At 40.9% G+C, this 21248-nt stretch overlaps 1 protein-coding gene across 4 annotated transcripts in view; it reads left to right on the top strand.

Moving 5' to 3' along the window:
* mark1 (MAP/microtubule affinity-regulating kinase 1) overlaps nucleotides 1–21248 on the top strand; it is a 36289-nt gene that overhangs the window by 9818 nt on the left and 5223 nt on the right. For 2 of the 4 annotated variants that reach the window (XM_085296786.1, XM_085296787.1), the window contains exons 3-15: nucleotides 1160–1213; nucleotides 11386–11434; nucleotides 12406–12471; nucleotides 12736–12806; nucleotides 14149–14205; nucleotides 14312–14548; nucleotides 15783–15902; nucleotides 17900–17999; nucleotides 18089–18201; nucleotides 18287–18491; nucleotides 19161–19342; nucleotides 19489–19580; nucleotides 20558–20698. In XM_085296786.1, the coding sequence (XP_085152912.1) occupies nucleotides 1160–1213; nucleotides 11386–11434; nucleotides 12406–12471; nucleotides 12736–12806; nucleotides 14149–14205; nucleotides 14312–14548; nucleotides 15783–15902; nucleotides 17900–17999; nucleotides 18089–18201; nucleotides 18287–18491; nucleotides 19161–19342; nucleotides 19489–19580; nucleotides 20558–20698 (1487 nt within the window). The remainder of the gene's footprint in view (nucleotides 1–1159; nucleotides 1214–11385; nucleotides 11435–12405; nucleotides 12472–12735; nucleotides 12807–14148; nucleotides 14206–14311; nucleotides 14549–15782; nucleotides 15903–17899; nucleotides 18000–18088; nucleotides 18202–18286; nucleotides 18492–19160; nucleotides 19343–19488; nucleotides 19581–20557; nucleotides 20699–21248) is intronic. The other 2 variants (XM_085296789.1, XM_085296788.1) reach the window with 1 other exon arrangement.

The raw sequence follows: 21248 nt of genomic DNA, 5'->3' as shown, positions 1-21248 counted from the left end.
TAATTTTTAACTGCACAGATGTTAATTCGATATTTTTCTGTTTGCTTTATTAATGCATTTTATGAATATATTATCTTAGCACCAAAGCCAACAGCAGCTTCTCCTTTCCAGTTCTGAATTGAGACAACAGCATCCATTCAGTACAAAGTACAGTGCAAAAAGAAGGAACAAACGCATGTTTAAGAGCTTTGATACTGTCAGTTGGTTGAAGAGTCTCAAGAGACATATGGAGGCTGTAAAACGCGTGAAGGATTTCAAATATCAAGTCAGCAAACAGCTACTAGTTTGATCCTTAGACCCCTTTGCTCTCTGTAGTCAGGCTAAGAAAAGATTTTATGGTAATTACCTGTGGTTAGGCTATAAAAACTGTCATTCTAATTTATTTACGCATATAAAAAAAGCTTAGCATAGCACTTTTTTCACACATGCAGCTGTGAACTTTTCTAGACTTGTGTGTGAGCAATCAGCTCAGACATTAAATGGTGTTTAACCTGAGAATTTAGTAGTACAGGATGACTTTATGTGTGCTACAAGGGAGCTAAGGGGTGGGGGGCAACATATCAGTGTATGAAAAACTAAAACTTCTCAAGATAATATAGTGGCTCGCTTTTGACTCTGCAGTATGGCACAGATAGTCAGTGAAAGCTGCTGAGCTCTCAAAGTGAGGAGACTATGTCAGTTTCCTCAAGCACTTTGGGGTGATTATTGAGATGGATGCAAATGACTGCTGACATGGTTGCCAATTGAGAATATTTACCCAAACTTTTCTTGCTCCCTGCTTTAAGTTGCCTTTCTCAGTGTGTAAAGGCTCTTGATTCACAGTATAGTCATAGTCAAGAGGGAATTTGTATTTCTGCTTTGATCTCTGCAAATCAATGCTTCACGTCTTAATGAATTACTGAATAGAGAAGCTTTTAGGTGTGTTCAGGCTGAATGGATGATTCAGCTGTGACATGTTTTGACAAAGTCACCTCACCGCACAATAGTGAAATAATAAGAATTCATTTCAATGAAAGTTTTAACTGCACAAATACAAAACTGGAATTAGCTTTGACATCTTGGTTATCTTTTATTTTTTTCCTGTCTGCATCCCGCTCTCTCTCCCCCCTTCCCTCCCTTTCTTTTACTTCCCCTGTCTTCCTGTCTTTTCTCTCTCTAGGTGGCGGTGAAGATAATAGACAAAACCCAGCTGAATCCAACCAGCCTACAGAAGGTGAGTTTATGTTTTATGACCACATGGTAACATTGATGTCTTGGTTACAGTGTTCGTGGGCTTTTCCGATAGTCTTTCCCGAGTTCTCCCCACTCTGTTCTTTGGTCTTTGAACTCAGGATGTGCTATTTTACATAATGTAATCAGATGTACTCAGGAGAGACCACAGGGCTTGTTTAATCTCCAGCCACAACCTCCTTCACTCCTGACTCTGTTGTTTGTGGTTACGGGCAGCTAAAAATACACTTGCTGTCCGGTTTGTCACTTCCCTTGTCTAGCAGTCATAACCAATTAGAAAAAAGGCTGTGGGACTGTTTCCTGATTACTGACTCCCATTAAACACACGTGGTTATCTTTGTGCTCTTTGTCCATATATTGCATTATTAGCTCTCAAACCAGGCTAATCCAGGTTCATCTTCAAATAGGTCTTTGAATATATGTGAAAAGGGAAGGAGTGCTCAAAAGCTCCTCACTTTCCCTAAATTTCGTCACTCCAGTGGTTTTAAACTTAAGCCAGTCCTCACAAAGAAAGCTATCCAAGTAAATGCACAGACCGGTACACATACAGTCATCATCGCAGATTAGAACATGTGGAAGGAAAGCAAGAGCTGCCAACATCACCTACTGCGAGTCTAAAAATAAATCAGGTGTGCAGCTGACTGACTGGAATTCTTTTCATGATCATGACATTATCGTAGCGCGGCTCACCAGCGCTGCTGCTCTTTTACTTTCCGGTTTTTGTAAAAGATGAAAAAATTACCTAGCAACTGACTGACTCATTTTGATAATGGACAATTATAACAACCACACCTACATAAATGACACTTGATGGTGTCTTTGTAGGCCACCAGGGTGGGAAAATGTTGCCCCCTACAAGCTTCTTAATGACAAAATAATTGCGATTAGCTTCTAAATAGTGCTTCCACCTTATGTTGGTCTGAATGGAGATGAGATGAGTGAACTCGGTGAGTGAGTGAAGGCTGGCCTAATCAAGCAGAGTGTAATCATAAAGGGCTATTGTGAGACCAAATCTGGTTCACTGCCGAAGTCCTTCTTTGGCATCTGTAAAACACGGTGGTTTTTCGCCTATCAGGGCATTTCTAACACGATTATATTCCTGCAATTGTCTTGGATCTTAATGGGATCCGACGGCAATTCTTTAGCCAATCAGTGTGTAGTTGCTGTGAGAGTTTCAAGCTCTCAGTTCCACGCTCATCTAATCTGACCGAGATAATTCTCGTTGTTTGAGCTCTTTTGTGTCGCAGCCTATTGTGTGGTTTCTAATCTGTGCACAAAGTGAGGGTAATGAACATTTTGTTTTGTGCGTATGTGGTGGATTAATATTCTGCATAGAAACTGACTGGGACACTGCCAGATTGGGTCATGAGGAGTTTCATACCGGATGGGTTGGGTTGTCCGCTGTGTAGTGTTGAATGTAGCAGGACAGATGTATCACGTGACCGTGCAGCCCAGTTGATCAATTATTCAGTGGGCTTTCATATGTGAGCTGCAGCACTTATACAGCTTTTTTTAATATATAGGGGATAAAGTGTTTTTAATATTACATCATACAGTACATTGGCGTTTGCATTCACATTAGCAGATGATGTCAAATGTTCTGTATTTGTATCAACTGTAGAGTCTTGTTATGTATCCTTATTTGGAGCATATACACAGTTATATATTTTCACGCCCTCTGCTCCATACTGTAGATTCCCGTAATAGTATACAGATATGCCATCTGCAATGCAGAAGCTCGTCTTGTAATGCAGCAGCCGTCTCCTGGACTGAATCGATCGTCTCATTGACCCAGAGTGTCCTATGCTACCCTTGTAAAAGCTCCATCACGAATACATTAAAGGGAACATGTGCTTTTTATATACAGTTTTCTGCTTGGGCACTCTTTCGACCTTGGACTGATCAAATAATGCCTTGGAAAAACCAAAGAGAAGCAACATTGCAGTCATTTGCTCTGTTTCCTGTTTTTTTTGGAGGTTTGTATTGCTGCTGATTATCAATTGAAAGGCTGGAAAAATAATAACAAGTGGGCATCGAGAGTGCAAAAATGAGAAATCACCACTGTGCTATAATATGTAGTGTGGATAATTTAATCTCGCATTTTATCAGAGCTTTTCATAGATCTAATTTTATTTTCAGCCATGGTTTTTGCTTTTAACAATGATGAAAACAAGATTATGGAGATTCTTTTTTTCTATGATGCGTTTGTATTGTGTCGTCTAATAAATCTAGCATTTCCCTTTATGTTTCTGTTCTATTCTCCATTAAAATCCCCCAAGTCACACCCTGGCAGGCTGACGCATTTTCAGTTAGGTTCACATTTGTTTGTTTATTTATTTTTCAGTCCAGTTATAATTAAAATTCAAGAAAACACAGTTAAGGTTTTTTTAAAAAAAAAAAAAAGAACCAAAAAAGAAAACCTTTACAATATTTAAGATTAAAATAAAACAAAACAAACCATGATCTTACCAAAGTCAGTCATGATATTTAGATTTTTCATTCACTCTTAAATGTTTCCTGGGTGTACAAAATATTCATCCTGGTCACTTTGTTGGGTACATGTTACTAGCGCTTGGCTGGACCCTCTTTTGTCTTCAGAACCATTAATTCTGCTGCTGGAAACATTCCTCAGAGATTTTAGTCTGTATTGACATGATAGCACACATCCAGGATCCATAAATCTCCTGTTCCACCACATCCCAAAGGTGCTCTATTGGATTGAGATCTGGTGACTGTGGAGACCTTTTGAGTACAGTGAACTCACGGTCATGTTCAAGAAATCTGAGCTTTGTGACATGGTGCGTTATCCCACTGGAAACGACCATCAGACCATGGCTACACTGTGGTCATAAAGGGATTGACATTGTCAGCAACAATACTCAGCTATGCTGTGGTGTTTAAATGATGCTCATTTGGTATTAAAGACCCCAAAGTGTGCCAACGAAATATCCCCCACACCATTACACCACCACTGATATGTGGCATTTGTTCATGCTAAATTTGAACTCTAGGTTCTGAACACTGCAGCAGATATCGAGATTCATCAGACCAGGAAACATTTTTCCAATCTTCTAATTGGTGAGCCTGTATAAATTGTACCCTCAGGTTCCTGCTCTTAGCTGACAGGAGTGGAACCTGCTGTGGTCTTCTGCTGTAGCCAGTTCCTTCAAGGTCTGACATGTGCGTTCAGAGATGCTCTTCTGCACAACTTGGTTGTAACGAGTGATTATTTGAATTACTGTTACATTCAGCTCAAGACAGAATGTCGCTTTTCGCCTGTCTTCTGGCCATTTAAAGTCATTTAAATCACCTTTCTTCTTCATTCTTATACTGGGTTTGAATGTCCTAAATGCTCAGAGTTGCTGCCAGTTGATTTAATGATGTCATATTTGCATTAGCGAGCAATGGAATTTGTGTCTACCTAATAAAGTGAGTATATTAAAATAAGCGATTTTGTTGAAGGCACTCTTCAAATTACAAGTCTAGACCTAATTTCACTGTAATGCTTGAGGCTGTTTGGGCTGCTCTATGACCCTTCACCAATGAGTAGATGCAAAATTTAAGCAGCTATACACAAATTCCCCCCTTTCGACATCGGTATCATAGTAGTTTTTGTATTTTTACTACACAGCTGTCTGGACAGCAAATTGATTATCGTGTGATGTAGATTTTCATGGTTAAAATGCTGGTCTGCATAGCTAAGTAAACTATATCTGGAGGCAACACTAAATACGTGGATCGAGAAGGATTGTCCAGTGCATTTAAAAAAAAAAAAAACTAATCTGGACTTGATTAGACCTTTTGTACGCAGGGCAAACATGGAGAACATTTGAGCCATTCATGCTGACTCTGTTTCAGTGTGGGTTTGAGATGCCTGATTGGGCCACATTATTCCTACACTCCCTGCCACTCTTTCATGTTAGCCTGTCAAAATGCCACTAATATTTCTTTTTATGGTCTCAGAGGAGCCAGGCTGTGGGCTCACCATCTGGCACTGTAGGCACAACCATCGCCCTGTCAGATCTTTTACTACCACACGCATGCACATACACACAAACCTGTATGACACACAGAGACATAAGCAGAAGATATTTGGTTTATGCAGAAGGCTCTAGCTGGCAGAATCTCTGGGGATTTTTTTTGTCATTTTTGGCAACATTATGCACACATTTATGCATTAGTGTAGCTAGCATCCTCTCTGATTAGAATTAGCTTTATTTCACATCAAACAGCACTTTAACACTTATTTTCTTAAGCATATCTGTGTGAGCCCACAGTGTCCCGATCACTTGATTTTAAAGAGGGGTTAGCAGAGGCCAAAATGAGTCATGAGGTTACAGCGAACCTCCCCTCTTTTTCTTTATGGCCCATTGGCCCTGATGTGACTTTGAGGTGGTTTCAGCCCCAACAGGAAATGAGGTCAGCTTAGCATCCAAAGCACCTCCTGAGATTCGCCACAGGAAATGCATCACATGTCATCTGTGGTCAGGGTTGTTGACGTTGTCATGGTTTTAGGCATTTTAGCCCTAAAATAGGCCTCTCCGCTAATCCCCTCCGAGCAAACGCTGCGCTCATCCCATCATCCCAGCGCTTTCTCTTTGTAATCTGTAAATAAGAGTTGTTTTCTTTTTCATCGCTTAAAAGACGCCAGTGAAATATGGAAGGTTGCATGATTGGCATGTGGTTCTCTTCTGTTACACATGACATGTAAAAGACTGAAGAGCATGAAGAGGGTAAATTAAACCCCAGAAACACTGGCAGCTTCTCTAGTTATTATTTTTAACATGGCTCAAAGCTGCAGTACCAACCTTTACCCTCACTCTTATATCCGAGTGTGACTGTGTGAGAAACTGCTCCGAACAATACACGGCGACTCTGTTTGTGTATTCTACAAAAAGCTCACTATGGGGTCAAGCTCTTGTAAATGGGTGTTGTTGATGTCTGTCTTGTGCCTGCCATTCTGCATTAGCCAATGAAACGCTGTTGAGCCTATGGGCTAGCGAAGCTTTGGTCTTGTTCAGATGAGCGGAAGGTGATTGGACGGGCAGCACTTGTGTTTGAGGTGAATCATAACACAACTGAAACGCTGGCTAAGATATGCACAGATTTACATGTTTGTGAATATTTTCTGTTCCATAAGACATATTATACAAGCGTTAAAATGAGTTTTGGTGTAAGTAAAGTGTGTTTTGGTTTTGTGGATTATGAATAACGAGTGGCTCATAGTTGCAGAGTGATTGAAAAAGATGTGTGCCTTTTCTTGTTGGGTTTTAGCACCTTGGGAGTCGAGGATGGGATTGTTTCCTGAATATCAGTGATGCCTGTCTGTTTGTCTTTGTCTCTCACTGTCTTTCTTGGAAAAACAGAAAGCTATGGTTATTTACTGATATGTGGTTTTTTATGTAATATTTGAGCACTTTAAACATGCACGCACGTACCCATTAGAGGGATGAGGGCTTCCAGACTACTCATCCTATCAATAATCTCCATGTTGAATGAGCAGCTGTGCTGCTGTGACTGAAATAGTCCAGCCAGTTCTTGTAAGTGTTCCCAGTCTGATATCTGCTCCTTCTGTATGGGGACTGCTGTAATTAAGGCTAGTTTGGGAGACTGGGTGCCTCTGGGTGGCTGGAAGTAGGTCACTGGCACAGACTACTGAGATTCAACCGCATTGCAAATGATGTGTGCGATGCAAATTTGTTGTTTTTGTAGCTCTTTCTGTAATCCTTGTCTACCTGAAACTCTGCTTTATGCCAGGCTGTGACCCCCCCCCCCCCCCCCTTCCTGCATCTGTAGATATTATTGATATTAATAGTAGATTGGATCAAAGACCGCTAACTCATTATCTCCTGTCAGCCTGCATGGTGGCTACATCCTTATTGAGCTTATATCGACAGACACAGTGTTTGTTGTTGTCGTTTTCCACTGCCCTTCTCAGATTTGTTCTAATTTTTGTTTCCAAGTGGCTGCACGCGTGCTTCCCATGTGAGGGGCTTTAGGGCAATGACGCAAACGAGAGAGAGAGAAAGAGAGGCGGAACAAGGCAGAGACGGGAAGAGATAAGAGACTGAGATAAAGCACTGCCTCTATAATTCATCACTCATCCAGAATATTACAGATTTTCTGTCTTGACCAATGCATCAGATATTAAAGCACGTGCATGGATGGATGTGTATCGGAGGTTCTAACTTTTTTTTTGGGGGGGGGGGGTTGTTTTTTATTCTTGTGTAGTGCGGTAGATCTTCTGGTTATTGTGTCAGTGTGTTTCCACTCTAATTGACTTTGTTACCACGGGGGAACCTCTCAGGCCAACATGGCAGTTGATGAGTATGGAGCAAGGTTTGCCATGCAGAAGCCTGCTATTCTGAGGCACTTGGATCAGGAAGATTTTTGTCCCATAACAAATTCAGGCTATAAAATCTGCATGCACACATTCCTTTAAAATGTCAATCTCAAAATAGTTGCATTAATGTATAAACGTGAGTGTATATATCGTACATGTACATCGTACAAGTGAACACCATACACTCAGTCTGTAGGAACTCTATATTTGTGCCTGTTAATATGCTGTAAACTGTTTTCATATTAGTACAGAAATAGATCACACAGATTAGGTACAAAGCCATGAGAGGGATGCTAAAAGTTTTTGCACAGTGAATTTGAAATCAGTCAACATGTGATGGAAGTGCAGACTTTCAGCTTTAATGCAAAGATGTTTAACAAAAATTTCCTATTAACCATTTAATTTTCATACATAGTTGCTCACAAGTATTTGGACAAACTAACATAATTTTAAATATAAGGACTGTTTTTGATAGTTTGATGAAAATCCTTTGCAGTCAGTCACTAAAGATCACCAAACGCTGTTTCCTCCCATGAGATCCTCTGTGAGGGCCCGTCACTGCAGCCACATTCAGATGCTGCTTGTTTGTGGGTTGATCTGCATTCAGTTTCGCCTTCAGTACCTGAAAACCATGCTCTGTTGAGTTGAGATCACGCGACTGACTTGGGCATTGAAGAATATCCAATTTCTTTGCCTTGAGAAACTCTTAGGTTGTGTGCTGTTAATTCAGTTTTGCAGCATTTGGCGAAATGAGCAGAAATGAGCACACAGAGTATCGCCTTGTGCACTTGTTCAGAATTCATCCTGCTACTTCTATCAGCTGTCACATCATCAGTAAACACCGGCAACCCAACAGTGACCTCCTTCCACTAGCAGCAATACATGTTCACGGCATAACACCGCCTCCACTAGAGGTGGGAACCATACATCCCACGATACGATATTATCACAATACTTAACGCACGATACGATATTATTGCAAGTTTTTTTTAAATATTTTGCGATATTCAGATTCTGTACATACAGGTAAACTTTATCAATATTCATTTTATCTAATATCAAAGTCTCGCACTCAGTCTTTCTCTCATTTCAGTCAGTTTTATTGTTGACAAACTGAACGGTTTGTATTACAGTCTAGCCCAGCTTAACTGAATGCAACCATCTGGTACAATTATAGCTATTTTGAACTATGAAATTTATGAAAACTATGCAGCCCATTCAGCAACTGAAGAATTTGAAAGTAAATTAAAACAAAATATCATTTTACATTAAATAAAAAAGTTTTAAACCTATCCCCACTAGTGGGGATAGGTTAATTGGATAACCCAAATTGTCACTAGGTGTGAATGTACGAATGAAAGTGAGTGCGAATGGTTGTTTGTCCCTGTATGTTGGCCCTGCGACAGACTGGCGACCTGTCCAGGGTGTACCCCGCCTCTCGCCCTATGACAGCTGGGATAGGCTCCAGCGCCCCCCGCGACCCTGAAAAAAAAAAAGGATAAGCGGAAGCGAATGGATGGATGGAAAAAAGTTTTAAACTTAATTAAAATAAAACATGTCTTAAATTAAAATAAGTAAACTGTCATGTTTATTGCTGCCAAAGAAAAAGTTAAACACATTTGGACAGTGAAGGAATGTCAGGATTCTTGCTCAGAAAAAGGATCAACATGCTCTGAAGTCAGAGCACAAAAACCTTTTTTGTAACAAAATATCGATTTCTGCTGTCCCTGTATCGATACATTATTAGCAAACAAAATATCACGATACTACACAGTATCAATTTTTTCCCCCCACCCCTAGCCTCCACCATGTTAGACAGGTCATGTGGTATGACCTGCCTAAGTCTAACCTGACCTTCTTGTTCTTGAGTGTAGCCAGTGGTTTACACCTTGTAGATCCTCTACATTTGCATTCATGAAGGCGTCTCTTCATTGTAGACTTTGACAGTTATACATCTGCCTTCTCAGGAGTGTTCTTGATTTGGTTAATTGCTGAGAAGTTGTTCTTCTTAATAATGGAAATCATTCTTTTAGCATCCGGTTTAGTTGTCTTCTGTGGTCTTTCGGGCCTTTTGGTGCTGCTCAGCTGGCCAGTGCATCTCTTTTGGGCCTGATAATTAAAACGGTGAAAAGCTATAAAATGAAATTCAGATATGTCTGTATTACTGTGATCTGTCATGAAACGCCAAAGAAGCTCGCTTACTTAATAGGGATGAAATATAATTACATTTTTTTGCTATTGTCAATAAATGTCATTAACATGACGATGAAAAGGACATTTTTGAAACTTTATGATGAAGATTTATTTACAAAAAAAATGTCTTGGACTGCTTATTTTGTACTGTTGAGAACATTTAGAGCAGTGGGAGGAGTGTGGGCTTGCCTCTGAATAAACTACAGTGCCCATCTACATTGTAAAGAGGGAAAATGCCACCGAGTGTGCCTTACTGATGTGGTTTTAATATTTTCCGGACAACAACGGAGCTCTGTGGCACTGGGAAACAATCTATGCTAGTCTTCAAACCACACTTGTTTGGGGGAAAAAGTGTTGTTTAGGTTTAAGAAAACTTGAGACTTTTTCTTGCATTATTCGTGTGTGGGCGTGGGTGTGTTTTTTGGATGTTATGAGAGGAAGAAAAGAAAAAGTGAGGCAGGTGAGCAAGTAGAGACAGGGACCCAAAGAAAGAATTAGAGTGAGAGTGAGTACCTGCATGTTGTTGAACCAGACTGTGGCTCAGAGGTCCCACAGAGTCAGGCCTGCTCACACTGGTGTAATAGCTGTGTTTGATGACCTAGAAACATAGACTATCCCTGCACTTATGTAAGACCTAAAAGGCCACTGAAAGAAGTCGAACAAACACGCTCATATAGACACACACACCACAATACAGTATCCATTCTCTTCGTTTAATTTGACACATTCGATAACGACATATTTTTCCTCGTTTTTAGAAAAGACCGTGGATCAAAGCGTCGCTCAGTTTTCACTGAGTCGAAGCCAGCAAATGGCAAAAATCTGTGTTCTGCCTCAGGTGTGAAATCCCAGTCGTGTTGGCGTTGAAATTTAACACTCAAACACAACCTCAGCAGAGCTCTGCTGAGAATCAGCAGAATGTAGACGATTCAACAGCACCTCTAAGTGGCTGCAGAAGCTCGTCTGACATAAACAGCCGTGCCAAGACTGAGTTTTAAATGATTCTGCTTTCTGACTCATCACTCAGATGTTGCACAGGGAGGCTCAGAGAAATTAGATTTTCCTTTAGCCTCCTGTGGCTGGGTAGAAACTTTCTCCCTCTGCAGTAGAGGAACCTTCTTCTACATTTTGTTTTCTACAGTTATGTGACTAAGGCATCAGCATCATTTCTGCATCTTTTTTGCATGCTAAGATGATTACATTAGGCAGCAGATGTCTGACTGGCTCTGAGCCTGTGTACTGCCTCTCTGCAGTGGCTGGCTGTGCGTGCGATGCTGCTGACTGGCTGTTTGGACAACCGATTGGCCGGCTTGCTGGACTGCAGCGTGTCGGTGGAGATGTAATTCTCTACCCTGTCTGTGTAGGGCAGGGTTTAGCACAATGTTGTCGCTGCGCCATGTTGCTTCACACAGTCCAGTTGTCCTGTCATCCTCAGGTTCTCTTATGGTTTCGAAGATCCGTGTAATTTATTGTGGCTGAGTTCCCTTCACTTAACTCCTCTAATCAGTGCTTAATAAGTGCTTTCCCAGCAGAGCCCGAGCTGACACTAAGTGCTCATTGATTGTAATTTCATTTGACATGTTTGTGGGTGCATTAAATGTTCCTGTCTGTCTCTACAGCTCTTCAGGGAAGTCAGAATAATGAAGATTTTGAATCATCCAAATATAGGTAAGCCCAAACAGCAACCTACAAGACCCTCAGTGAGTTTGGATTAGTATTTCCCTGTGAAAGCACACTGTGTAACAAGCGATCCCCATTAAGTTACTGCCTTATCCATGAAAACATCTCACACTTTGATAAGATTGTACTTTCCTTCTGCAAATTATTCTTTTACTTAGAATACTGTCCAAAACTCATGATCCACACCTCATTTTTTTCTTTTCTTCTTAGCTCGTCTTGAGCAATAGTTCTCTAGGCTTTCTTAAGGTCTTTTAAAGTTTTTCTTGGAACATTGGCTGCAGGGAAATCTCCTCCATGCCATGCAATATCACCTGGAAAGTGTCTGATTGAAGCAAAGGTTTTCATTCGTCAGCGTGACAGTGATCCCCAAAACACTGCCAAATACAGTAAAAGCATACCTGGAATAGAAAAACACACAGAGGAACACTATCAGTCATGTTGGCCTCCCCAGAGTCTGGGTGAAAAAGCAGAGTGGGATCAACTTGAGAGTAAACAGAATAAGAGGCCGCCAACATCCAAAGAAGAGCTTTAAATGTCCATCAAGATGTCTTGAGAACTATTCCTGACAACTACTTAAACTACAGTTCAGGCTGTGTTAAAGAATGAAGGTAGTCATACCAAATATTGACTTTTAGGCTCCTTAGAGTTGCAGAAACTCTGTTTTGTCTTATCTACTGTGTGTTTGAACTTGTTTAAATAAATTGCAGAACCTGCTTCCCATTTTCCTAGAAAAATATAAAGAAATGATCACATCTTGATCTGACTGTACAAAAGTACAAGCATAGTTAGCAAATGGTTTAATGCCACTTTGTACCATGCTGGCACCATTCAGACTCTGTTAAGAGTTTTATTGCATTAGGATAGACCAGACCAGCAAGCTCAGCTTACACCAAATCACAACCTTCAATTAGCTTTTGATTTACTTCATCTCTGCCTCCTTTCCCCACTTTCTCCTGCAGTGAAATTGTTTGAGGTGATTGAAACAGAGAAGACTCTTTATTTGGTGATGGAGTATGCCAGTGGTGGTAAGTGAAGCATTAATTCATGTCCACCAAACAGGTGACATTTTGTTAATTTTTCTGAGTGTCACTCTGTTGTGTTAGTTTAACTCTAAAATTCATTGCAAAAATGCTTATTTACAAATCTGTCACTCCAGCTAGTCACCATTTCAAATTAAATATTAAACATGTTATTTGTTGGGTTACCTCAAAGCAAGCATTAGTACATGGTTATTGATGTGATTTTTATCAATATACTTATTGATAATTATATATTTCTTCTTTCTACAGGTGAAGTGTTTGACTATCTAGTGGCTCACGGCAGAATGAAGGAGAAGGAGGCCAGAGCCAAGTTCAGACAGGTGAGTCATCAGTATCGCAGCGCTCACGCCTCTGTCGTCATTCCCTTACTGTTTTTTGAGAGAAGACTGCATGCACCAAGATCAAGCTTTATCACTGACTGCAGAGGAAAGAGGGAACAACTTCCTTTTAGATGCTGCTCTGACATCTAGTGGTGCTGCAGGAGCAATAAGGCATCTACAGTAGTTTGGGAATTTACTAGTTTCCTTTCATGCTTGGCCTGAAAGTGAACAGAATTCAATTTTATTTTTATTCTTTTTCCTTCGGTGTAACGTCGACAGGGTCAAAATCCAGATGTGTTCATTTATGTCTGAGTGCATGCAGGTTTGTGGCCTCTTTTAAATAATAGCTTGATTAAAGATCATGTGCAAATACTAATAAAATGTTTTGCTTGCATGAAAGCTCTCTTTGTTTGTTTGTCTCACGTTTTGAGATAAACAATGTCACTGCAAGAATCTTATACAATATCCAGCCTTCTATTTTTCTTAACTGCTAATTCAAATATTAATTTCACTGGAGGGTCTGAAGCCTTTTCCAGCTGGCATAGCATGAGAGGCGAGGTGCACCTGATCAGGTAGCTAGTCTTTTGCAGTTATATTCACATCTGTGGCTAATTTAAGGGGTTTCCACACCTGTGGAAATCGAACTCTGATTCTGGTTAATTTTCCCCTTTCGTGCAGTTAGTTTGTGCAGGTGTGATCAGACAAAACAACCGCACCGTGACAACTGGGGGGAGGTGGTCTGGAATGGTTCATTTATGGTGTGAACGTAATCCAACCCCGATCTGAACCAACTACCCTGGTGTATGTTACAAGTTTAAGTTAAAAAACAAAAATCCCGTAGAAACGTATTTTTGTTTTGTTTTTTATTCTAACTGCAGGAAGATACTATAGATGTGCAAAGGTCTGCATGGGCTAGCAACTAACTGAAATGAATGTAAATTCAGTTTTCTCACCCAACACCTTCTTCCTGTATATACCTTTGTTGCTCCCGCACCAGCCAATGAGTGCGCTGAATGTTCTCACGTGGTTTGTTGTGATGCGTTTTGGTTCACTTGGATTTCACTTGGATTTTTGTCTGTGTGAAACCAAACCAAACCCTGGGATGAAGCTGCTAGTTTACAAACTCATCAACTGATTCAGAGTAAACAAGCTATCGGTGTGAAAGCGCCCTTAGAATCACCAGCTAGTCCTACGAAAACAGTTTGTGAACAAACACCGGTTTGATTAATCAATAAAGAAAAGGCTGCAGTTTGTGTGCATTTCTATGTAATGTACATGATATTGTACATGTATTTAACTGTCATGATGCCTGTTTTGTTTTTTGTTTTTTTTAATATTTCAGATTGTGTCTGCAGTGCAGTATTGTCACCAGAGGAGGATAGTACACAGAGATCTAAAGGTGAAAGTTTGTGAGACAATTTCTCCTCACGATTATCCACATCAGTCACTTCCTGTCGGTGTTGACAGTCCACGGTGTGCTTTGCCTCTTTTTCTCTTCACTGCAGGCAGAGAACCTGTTGTTAGATGCAGATATGAACATCAAGATAGCTGATTTCGGCTTCAGCAATGAGTTCACTGTGGGCAGCAAACTGGATACTTTCTGTGGCTCTCCGCCATACGCTGCTCCCGAACTCTTCCAGGGGAAGAAGTACGATGGTCCAGAGGTGGATGTCTGGAGTCTAGGGGTTATCCTCTACACACTGGTCAGCGGCTCACTGCCCTTTGATGGACAGAACCTAAAGGTGGGCAGCTGTTTTGTTTGTTTGTTTGTTTGTTCTAAGTAGTTCATATTGACTCAGGAACTACTTGGAAATTTTAATGTTGCAACTGGTGATAAGCTTGGAAAAGTTTTTTCTCTGTGAGCACTTTCCACCTCTGGCTGTCCACATGTCGATAAAGTGCTCTGTGTGTTTCAGATAAAATGCTTATGTAATCATCTGATCTTAAGATCATATTGCACTTGGGTCTTGCAGATATTCTCAGTTGTGTGCATTCAGACAACAGAAAACACTGATACAGTGTACATAAAGGGAGGAGTTATTTTTCTACCAGGTTTCATCATGGTTAGTACAACTGTGGTGTTGCTCTTGAGTTGAGTTACAAATTCCTTTATTAATTGTCCACATCACAGTTGAGAGTGAGGAAAAGCTTTTTGAGAGACAAGTCGTATAGAAAGAAGAAAAAACAGAAACCAACAGTAAAACTACAAATGCAAATCTTTTCCTCTGAACTTCAGCGCATTTTATTAAAAAATATTTATTGTCCAAATAATTAAGATAAAAGAGATAAGATAACCTTTATTAGTCCCACACGTGGGAAATTTGTTTTGTCACAGCAGCATTATAGCTGAACACATTATAGCTGAACCGTAACAGTGTTAGTAATTAGATCTTTTATTCATCAGTTTGAATACTTCTGTTTGAGTATGAAATAGCTTGAACTCCAAAAGCCTGATTACCGTAAATGAAGTTGGGCCAAAAAAAAAATCTGAGCCATTCTGACAGACTTATGATGTTCACACGAGGTGGTTACTTCAACCATAAAAAATTAAAGGTGGAATTTACTGTGTATTGTGTGTAATGAGACATGCGCATGAATTCATGTTCCTTTAATAAAGCAACAGTTTGGACTAAATTTAGTCAGATTCACTAATGTTCACAGCAGGGCTGAATGACCTGCAGTGTTATAGGCGCATTGATCAATATCTTTACAGCCACAAGTACAGCATGTGAACACAGCCAGCCAAAACGGAGCCATAGGAGAATAAATATTTGACTGGCATTCACCACTTGACTCTAAATAGCTACTGAGTGCACACTTGATGAGTAAATAAGCAACATTATAGAGCGATTGTGTTGTTTACGCTGGGGTCTGCTCCTTTCAAATGGCTTACATGGGAAAAATGATGCTGTTCCTTTTATTGTTAAACTTTGTTGCTAAATTCTCCTCCTGTCTGTCTGCAACTTTGGTGTGCAGGAGCTGAGAGAGAGAGTCCTGCGAGGAAAGTACCGTATTCCCTTCTACATGTCCACAGACTGTGAAAACCTGCTAAAGAAACTGCTCGTGCTCAATCCCGTGAAACGAGGCAGTTTGGAGGTAATACCTGTGTTTGCATTGATGCAGCTTAACAGTTATTTCCTCTCCAGCAAGTAGTCAAAAAGACAGTCGTAACCATGTGGAGTGATATTGTTTTAATGTCATGGAAGCAGGTAATTGCCACTGTTGGTTGGTGGAAAACAAAAGAATGGTTTTAATTTTATAGCCTGTCAGAGGAATGATATTCTTCAAAGAGTGGACTTAAAATTTGATTTCACTACAGCCTTCATCAACAGAAAAACTAAATGGAATGGAAATAATCCTTAATTTTGTGTGCAAAATCCTTATACGATGTGCATTCATTATTATGAGCGTGTGTTGGGCAAGTTACTTTGAAAAAGTAATTAATTATAGTTACTAATTACTACTTCAAAAAAGTAACTGAGTTACAATATTCTAAAAGTAATTAATTAATTGAAAAGTAACTATTGCGTTACTTTAAAAAAGCGTTTAACCCTCTGGGGTCCAGGGTATAATTGGCCATTTTTAACTACTTTTGATTTTCCCTCCACATTTTACCTTTAAAAACTATTTACTTTGTCTTGTTTGGTATCATTCTTTTCAGCACAACCTCACCTGTCTGAATTTCATTTTGACATACTGTATTAACACAATTGATTTAAAATCAGACAAAAAACATAAAATCTGAGTAGAAAAAGTTATTTTTACTGTAACAACCACAAACATGTTTAATGAATCATATTTCATAACTTTAAATGCAAATATAAATTGTCAATTTTAAAATCCTATGCACAAGTTTTGCAAACAAAGTTATTTGCATCCATTTACCTTTTACCTTGATTTTTTTAAATAACCATTTCAAACTATTTACATAACAATCAGCTGTTCTGCATTCAATAAGATGCCACAAATTATTTGTGCCACTCCAAAACAATAATTTCTGTCCACTATAAAGGAAAACATCACAGCCTGATACCTGCAGGCCTGATAGCAGCAGGTGTATCACTCCTGTTTCTACCTGGAGACAGCAGTCGCCTCATTGTTCTGACACACAACACAAAACTATCCACAACACTACACACTAACTACACAAGACAACACATTAACTACACACTCCAAACACTCCAAACGTCACAAATCTCTCACATATCAAAACTCGCTCTCTCTTTTTCTTCTCTCTCTCTCTCTCTCTCTCTCTCTCTCTCTCTCTCTCTCTCTCTCTCTCTCTCTCTCTCTCTCTCTCTCTCTCGCCGTCACTCCTAACTTCCCCCTGTTTTTTTGGGCTTGCTGCGCTGTCCTTAGGCAGTAAACGCGACTAAGCTATTGAGGAAAAAACCAGAGTCATTTTTATCATGACTCTGGTTTTACGTAGCCTATCAACACAATTTATAAACTGGTATATTTCACCTTGTTGCTTTGTCTTTAAGTGGTCATGTGATTGGCTTACCACGACTACTTTATTCTTCCTCAGTCAAACAGCAGCTCTCATGCAATTGTTTTGCCCCCTGAGCTCCAGGTGTTGTCCTAGACAGTGATTGTGATTATCATCCGCGGGAGCGCGCGCAGCTGCTTAAAGCTGTAGCGCCCAGATTACTTACGTAAACAGCTACTTCCGTGCAACTGTTATAAGATGCGGTAAGCTGAACACAGCTTCAACCTTCTGTTTGTTGGAAAATAGTAACGGACCACATTTCCTTGTTAGTAACTGTAACGGCGTTGTAACGATAGGAAAGTAATTAGTTAGATTACTCCTTACTGAAAAAAGTAATGCCATTACTTGTAACGGCGTTATTCCCATCACTGATTATGAGTTTTTCTCCTTTGCAAATAGTGTTTGGACACTCATTGTTTACAGGTCAATATCATCCCTGCATTCAGACCCAGGCTCAATAGTAAAGATTTCTCCAGTAATAATAACAATTGATCGCCATGTTGTCAGACTTTCGTCAAATTCCTGTTGCGTGTTGCATAACTGATTAATTACGAGCCGTTAAAGAAGATATGCATGATTTTTAATTGCCTTCTTTCTTTGTCAGCAAATCATGAAAGACCACTGGATGAATGTAGGTCACGAGGAGGAGGAGCTTAAACCTTACATCGAGCCTGAGGCGGACTTCAGTGATTCATCTAGAATAGGTGTGTGTTTGTGTTTGTGTTGATCTCATTCTTTGTCATTTAAAATTCTGGGATTCTCGCCGCTAATGTTAACTGACTCCATCACTCAGAGCTCATGGTGACGATGGGCTTCCCTAAAGATGAGATCACCGATTCCCTGCAGAATCAAAAATATGACGAAGTCATGGCCACTTACCTGCTCCTGGGAAGAAAAGCCCCGGAGGTGAGTTTGTTTGACTTGCGACTCATTGATCGCCTACATCACCTCTGCAGTGAGTCATGTGACCACATCCGCCTTCACGTTGCAGTTCGAAGGGAGCGAGCCTCTGGCTAACAGCATCCTGGGTCAGCGACAGCGGCCGACCAGTGACATCAACAACAGCTCCAGCATTTCTCCCGCCCATCCCAAGGTCACGCGCAGCATCTCGACCAATCAGAAGCAGCGCCGCTACAGTGATCATGGTGGGGATGATGATGATGGTGGTGGTGGTGGTGGTGTCGTAGAGAAGCCAAGTAAAGTAACCTCATCCTTCCCGGCTCTGAGAGTGCTGCGTGTTGTGTAGAGGGAAGTTACTCTCAGTCACTGATGATTGGCCGAATGAGTGTACACTGCTGAATAGACCTCAATAAGCTTTACAACAGAAACATTTTCCCACCGTTGACACTAATTTAGGAACTTTCCATTCCTTGTGCTCTCAGATTTATTTATGGTGGGGGAAAAAAGTCTTTAAAACCTCGACAGACTAACTTGTTTGCTTAATGTGGTCTAATTTTCCTAAACAGTGAACCAACGCTTAAATTTCAAAATCAGTGACTCAGCCTGCACACTGCACTGGTTGTGTAGCAGCTTCCTCCTAAGTCTTGTGGGGCCATTGTGTTTGGCGCCATCTTCTGGCTTGCTGCTTTCCTGCAGCTCCCTCAGGAGCAGCACCTCAAAGCATGTGGAGGGAACAGCTCTGCTTGATATGTGCTCACCTTGGCTTCTGTATCTGTATAACTCGATGCTGCCTCTGAAAGATTCGATGATGTATAAATCCTGGCTTGGATTGGCTTTGCTTGATACTGTCCTCGTCTGTTCTTTTTCTCCTGAAAGCTTAAATGTTGGAGGTGTAGAAATAACGACGCGCTTGGTTAAACATAAGTAAGTCCAATCCCGTTTGTTTGTGTGTGCGTCTCTCCTAGTGGGTCCGTCTGTGCCGCCGGCGGTATCGTATACAAAGCGTGGCCAGGCTTTGAGCGTGGAAAGTGACCACAGGGAGGAGTGGGACGGAGCGCGCCGGCTAGAGCTCAGCACTTCAAAAGGAGACGTTCCTGCCTCACCCCTGGGGGTGCAGGAGAGGAAGAAAACCACAAGTGCTGTGGGGGTGAGGAAGTGGGCACTGTACACTGCGTACTCCTGAATAAACAACTTTTGACAGAGCCGTGTTTAATACTCAAGAAAACGTTTTGTCCTTTTTATATGATTCACAGTAATTTTAAGTAAATTTTTGTTGTCTCTCTGCACAAGCAGACCAACGGGTCTATGACTCGCAGGAACACATACGTGTGTGAGCGATCCTCCACTGACCGCTATTCAGCTATTCCCAATGGCAAAGACAGCAGGTACGTGCTAATATTTAGATCAATCTACAGATCAGTTTTCACACCTGTAGTACTTTGCTCTGTTTTGTGTTGGTTTCTTCACATACACTTAAAGATACAAGTGAACTAAAATGCATCACTAGAAACCACATGAGAACGCTGAGTTTGCTTATTGGTTGGAAGTGCCTGGGGCACAGCAACAAAACTAATAACAGGATGGAAGAGTTGTGATCTGGGCTGGCAAGCAGTGGGTTCATTTTATGCTTAGTTGCTACATTTTGTGCACTCTGCTGCTTCCCAGAATGCAAGGCTTACCTGGCTACAGGAAGGCATGTAGCCCAAAGTTGCAGTGCACACCTGGTAGCTAGCTCAGCTTAAAGGTTTTCTTTCTCTCTTTATCCATCCATCTGACACACACTGAACAGCACCTCCTGTGGGTCTACAACAGGGGTGGGCAACTCCAGGCCTCGAGGGCCGGTGTCCCTGCAGGTTTTAGATGTGTCCTTGAACCAACACAGCTGATTTAAATGGCTAAATTAGCTTCTGAACATGTCCTGAAGTTCTCCAGAGGCCTGGTAACCAACTAGTTATCAGGTGTGTTGACCCAAGGTGAGATCTAAAACCTGCAGGACACCAGCCCTCGAGGCATGGAATTGCCCACCCCTGGTCTACAAGAAGGCACGCCAATGTCTTCTCTTTGGGTGTCACCTGACTGGGCTCCATGGGCTAGGGCTAAGGCTCGGCCACCAGCCGCCCTCCCTCGACAAGGAGCAAAACAAACCAGAGTTTGATTTCAAGCGGGGCAGGTGTGAAAACACCGTGCATGCATGTTTTTCCATGCTTATGAGCATCACTATTCCTGTTTTTATTTTATTTTATTTTATTTTTTTTATGAAAGCCACAAATGAGAAACTTGTGGTTTCACATTTGTGAATATGCTGTTTAAATAATATGAATTGAACATTTTATCTTTATCTGTACTCTGCTTCGGTCTCCAGTTTAACCGAGGTGTCAGGGAGTACCCCGTCGACTGCAATGAGCTCCACACGACCTCGTCACACCAAGTCTATGTCATCATCAGGGCATCCTTCAAAGAGCACACTGCCCCCCATCGATGACAACACAGAGCTTAAAGCCAGGTGAGCAGCCGAGTAGGTGATGGAGATTACAATGGTGTATTTTTTTTTAAGTTAAATGTCAACATGATGATTTAAAATCTCAGATTTATTTTCAAACTTTACAATTAAAAAGGAAGAAAATAAATCTCCATAGTAGGGCTGCAAAGATTCAAGTAACTTAAATAACTCAATTTTAAAAGAAACTTTCAGTGCTTTGTTTAATCCATGACTGTATGGCGCTCAGTCGTCACCATCTAACCAGTTTAACGTGGGGCCGGAATCAGTCTGCACACACAGCTGTTATCGTGTTATGGTGAGCTCAGGTGGAGTGAAATAAAACGTTTTTCTAGCATCCAAAACCCGCTCGTTCTTATAATCAACTTTAAAACCTTTACTGGGAAGAAGCTGATAGCACTCGTTAACCAAACTATGTGTTCATCAAGCGCCATTGTGAAGAAAAGAGAACTTTGCTCCCATCCACCACCGTTTCTTTTACACAGCATGAATTCTACAGAGGTTAAAATAAAAGCACGTGTGTAGAAAGTGAGATGAACAGATGAACTTTTAAAGT

The sequence above is a fragment of the Mchenga conophoros genome, linkage group LG13 (genome assembly GCF_057382185.1).
Source record: "Mchenga conophoros isolate Kocher_MC1m ecotype Shallow Benthic linkage group LG13, M_conophoros_male_GT1.1, whole genome shotgun sequence".
In the NCBI taxonomy this organism is placed as follows: domain Eukaryota; kingdom Metazoa; phylum Chordata; class Actinopteri; order Cichliformes; family Cichlidae; genus Mchenga; species Mchenga conophoros.
The sequence above is the reverse complement of the archived record's forward strand: the minus strand, read 5'-3'. Positions and strand labels throughout refer to the sequence as shown.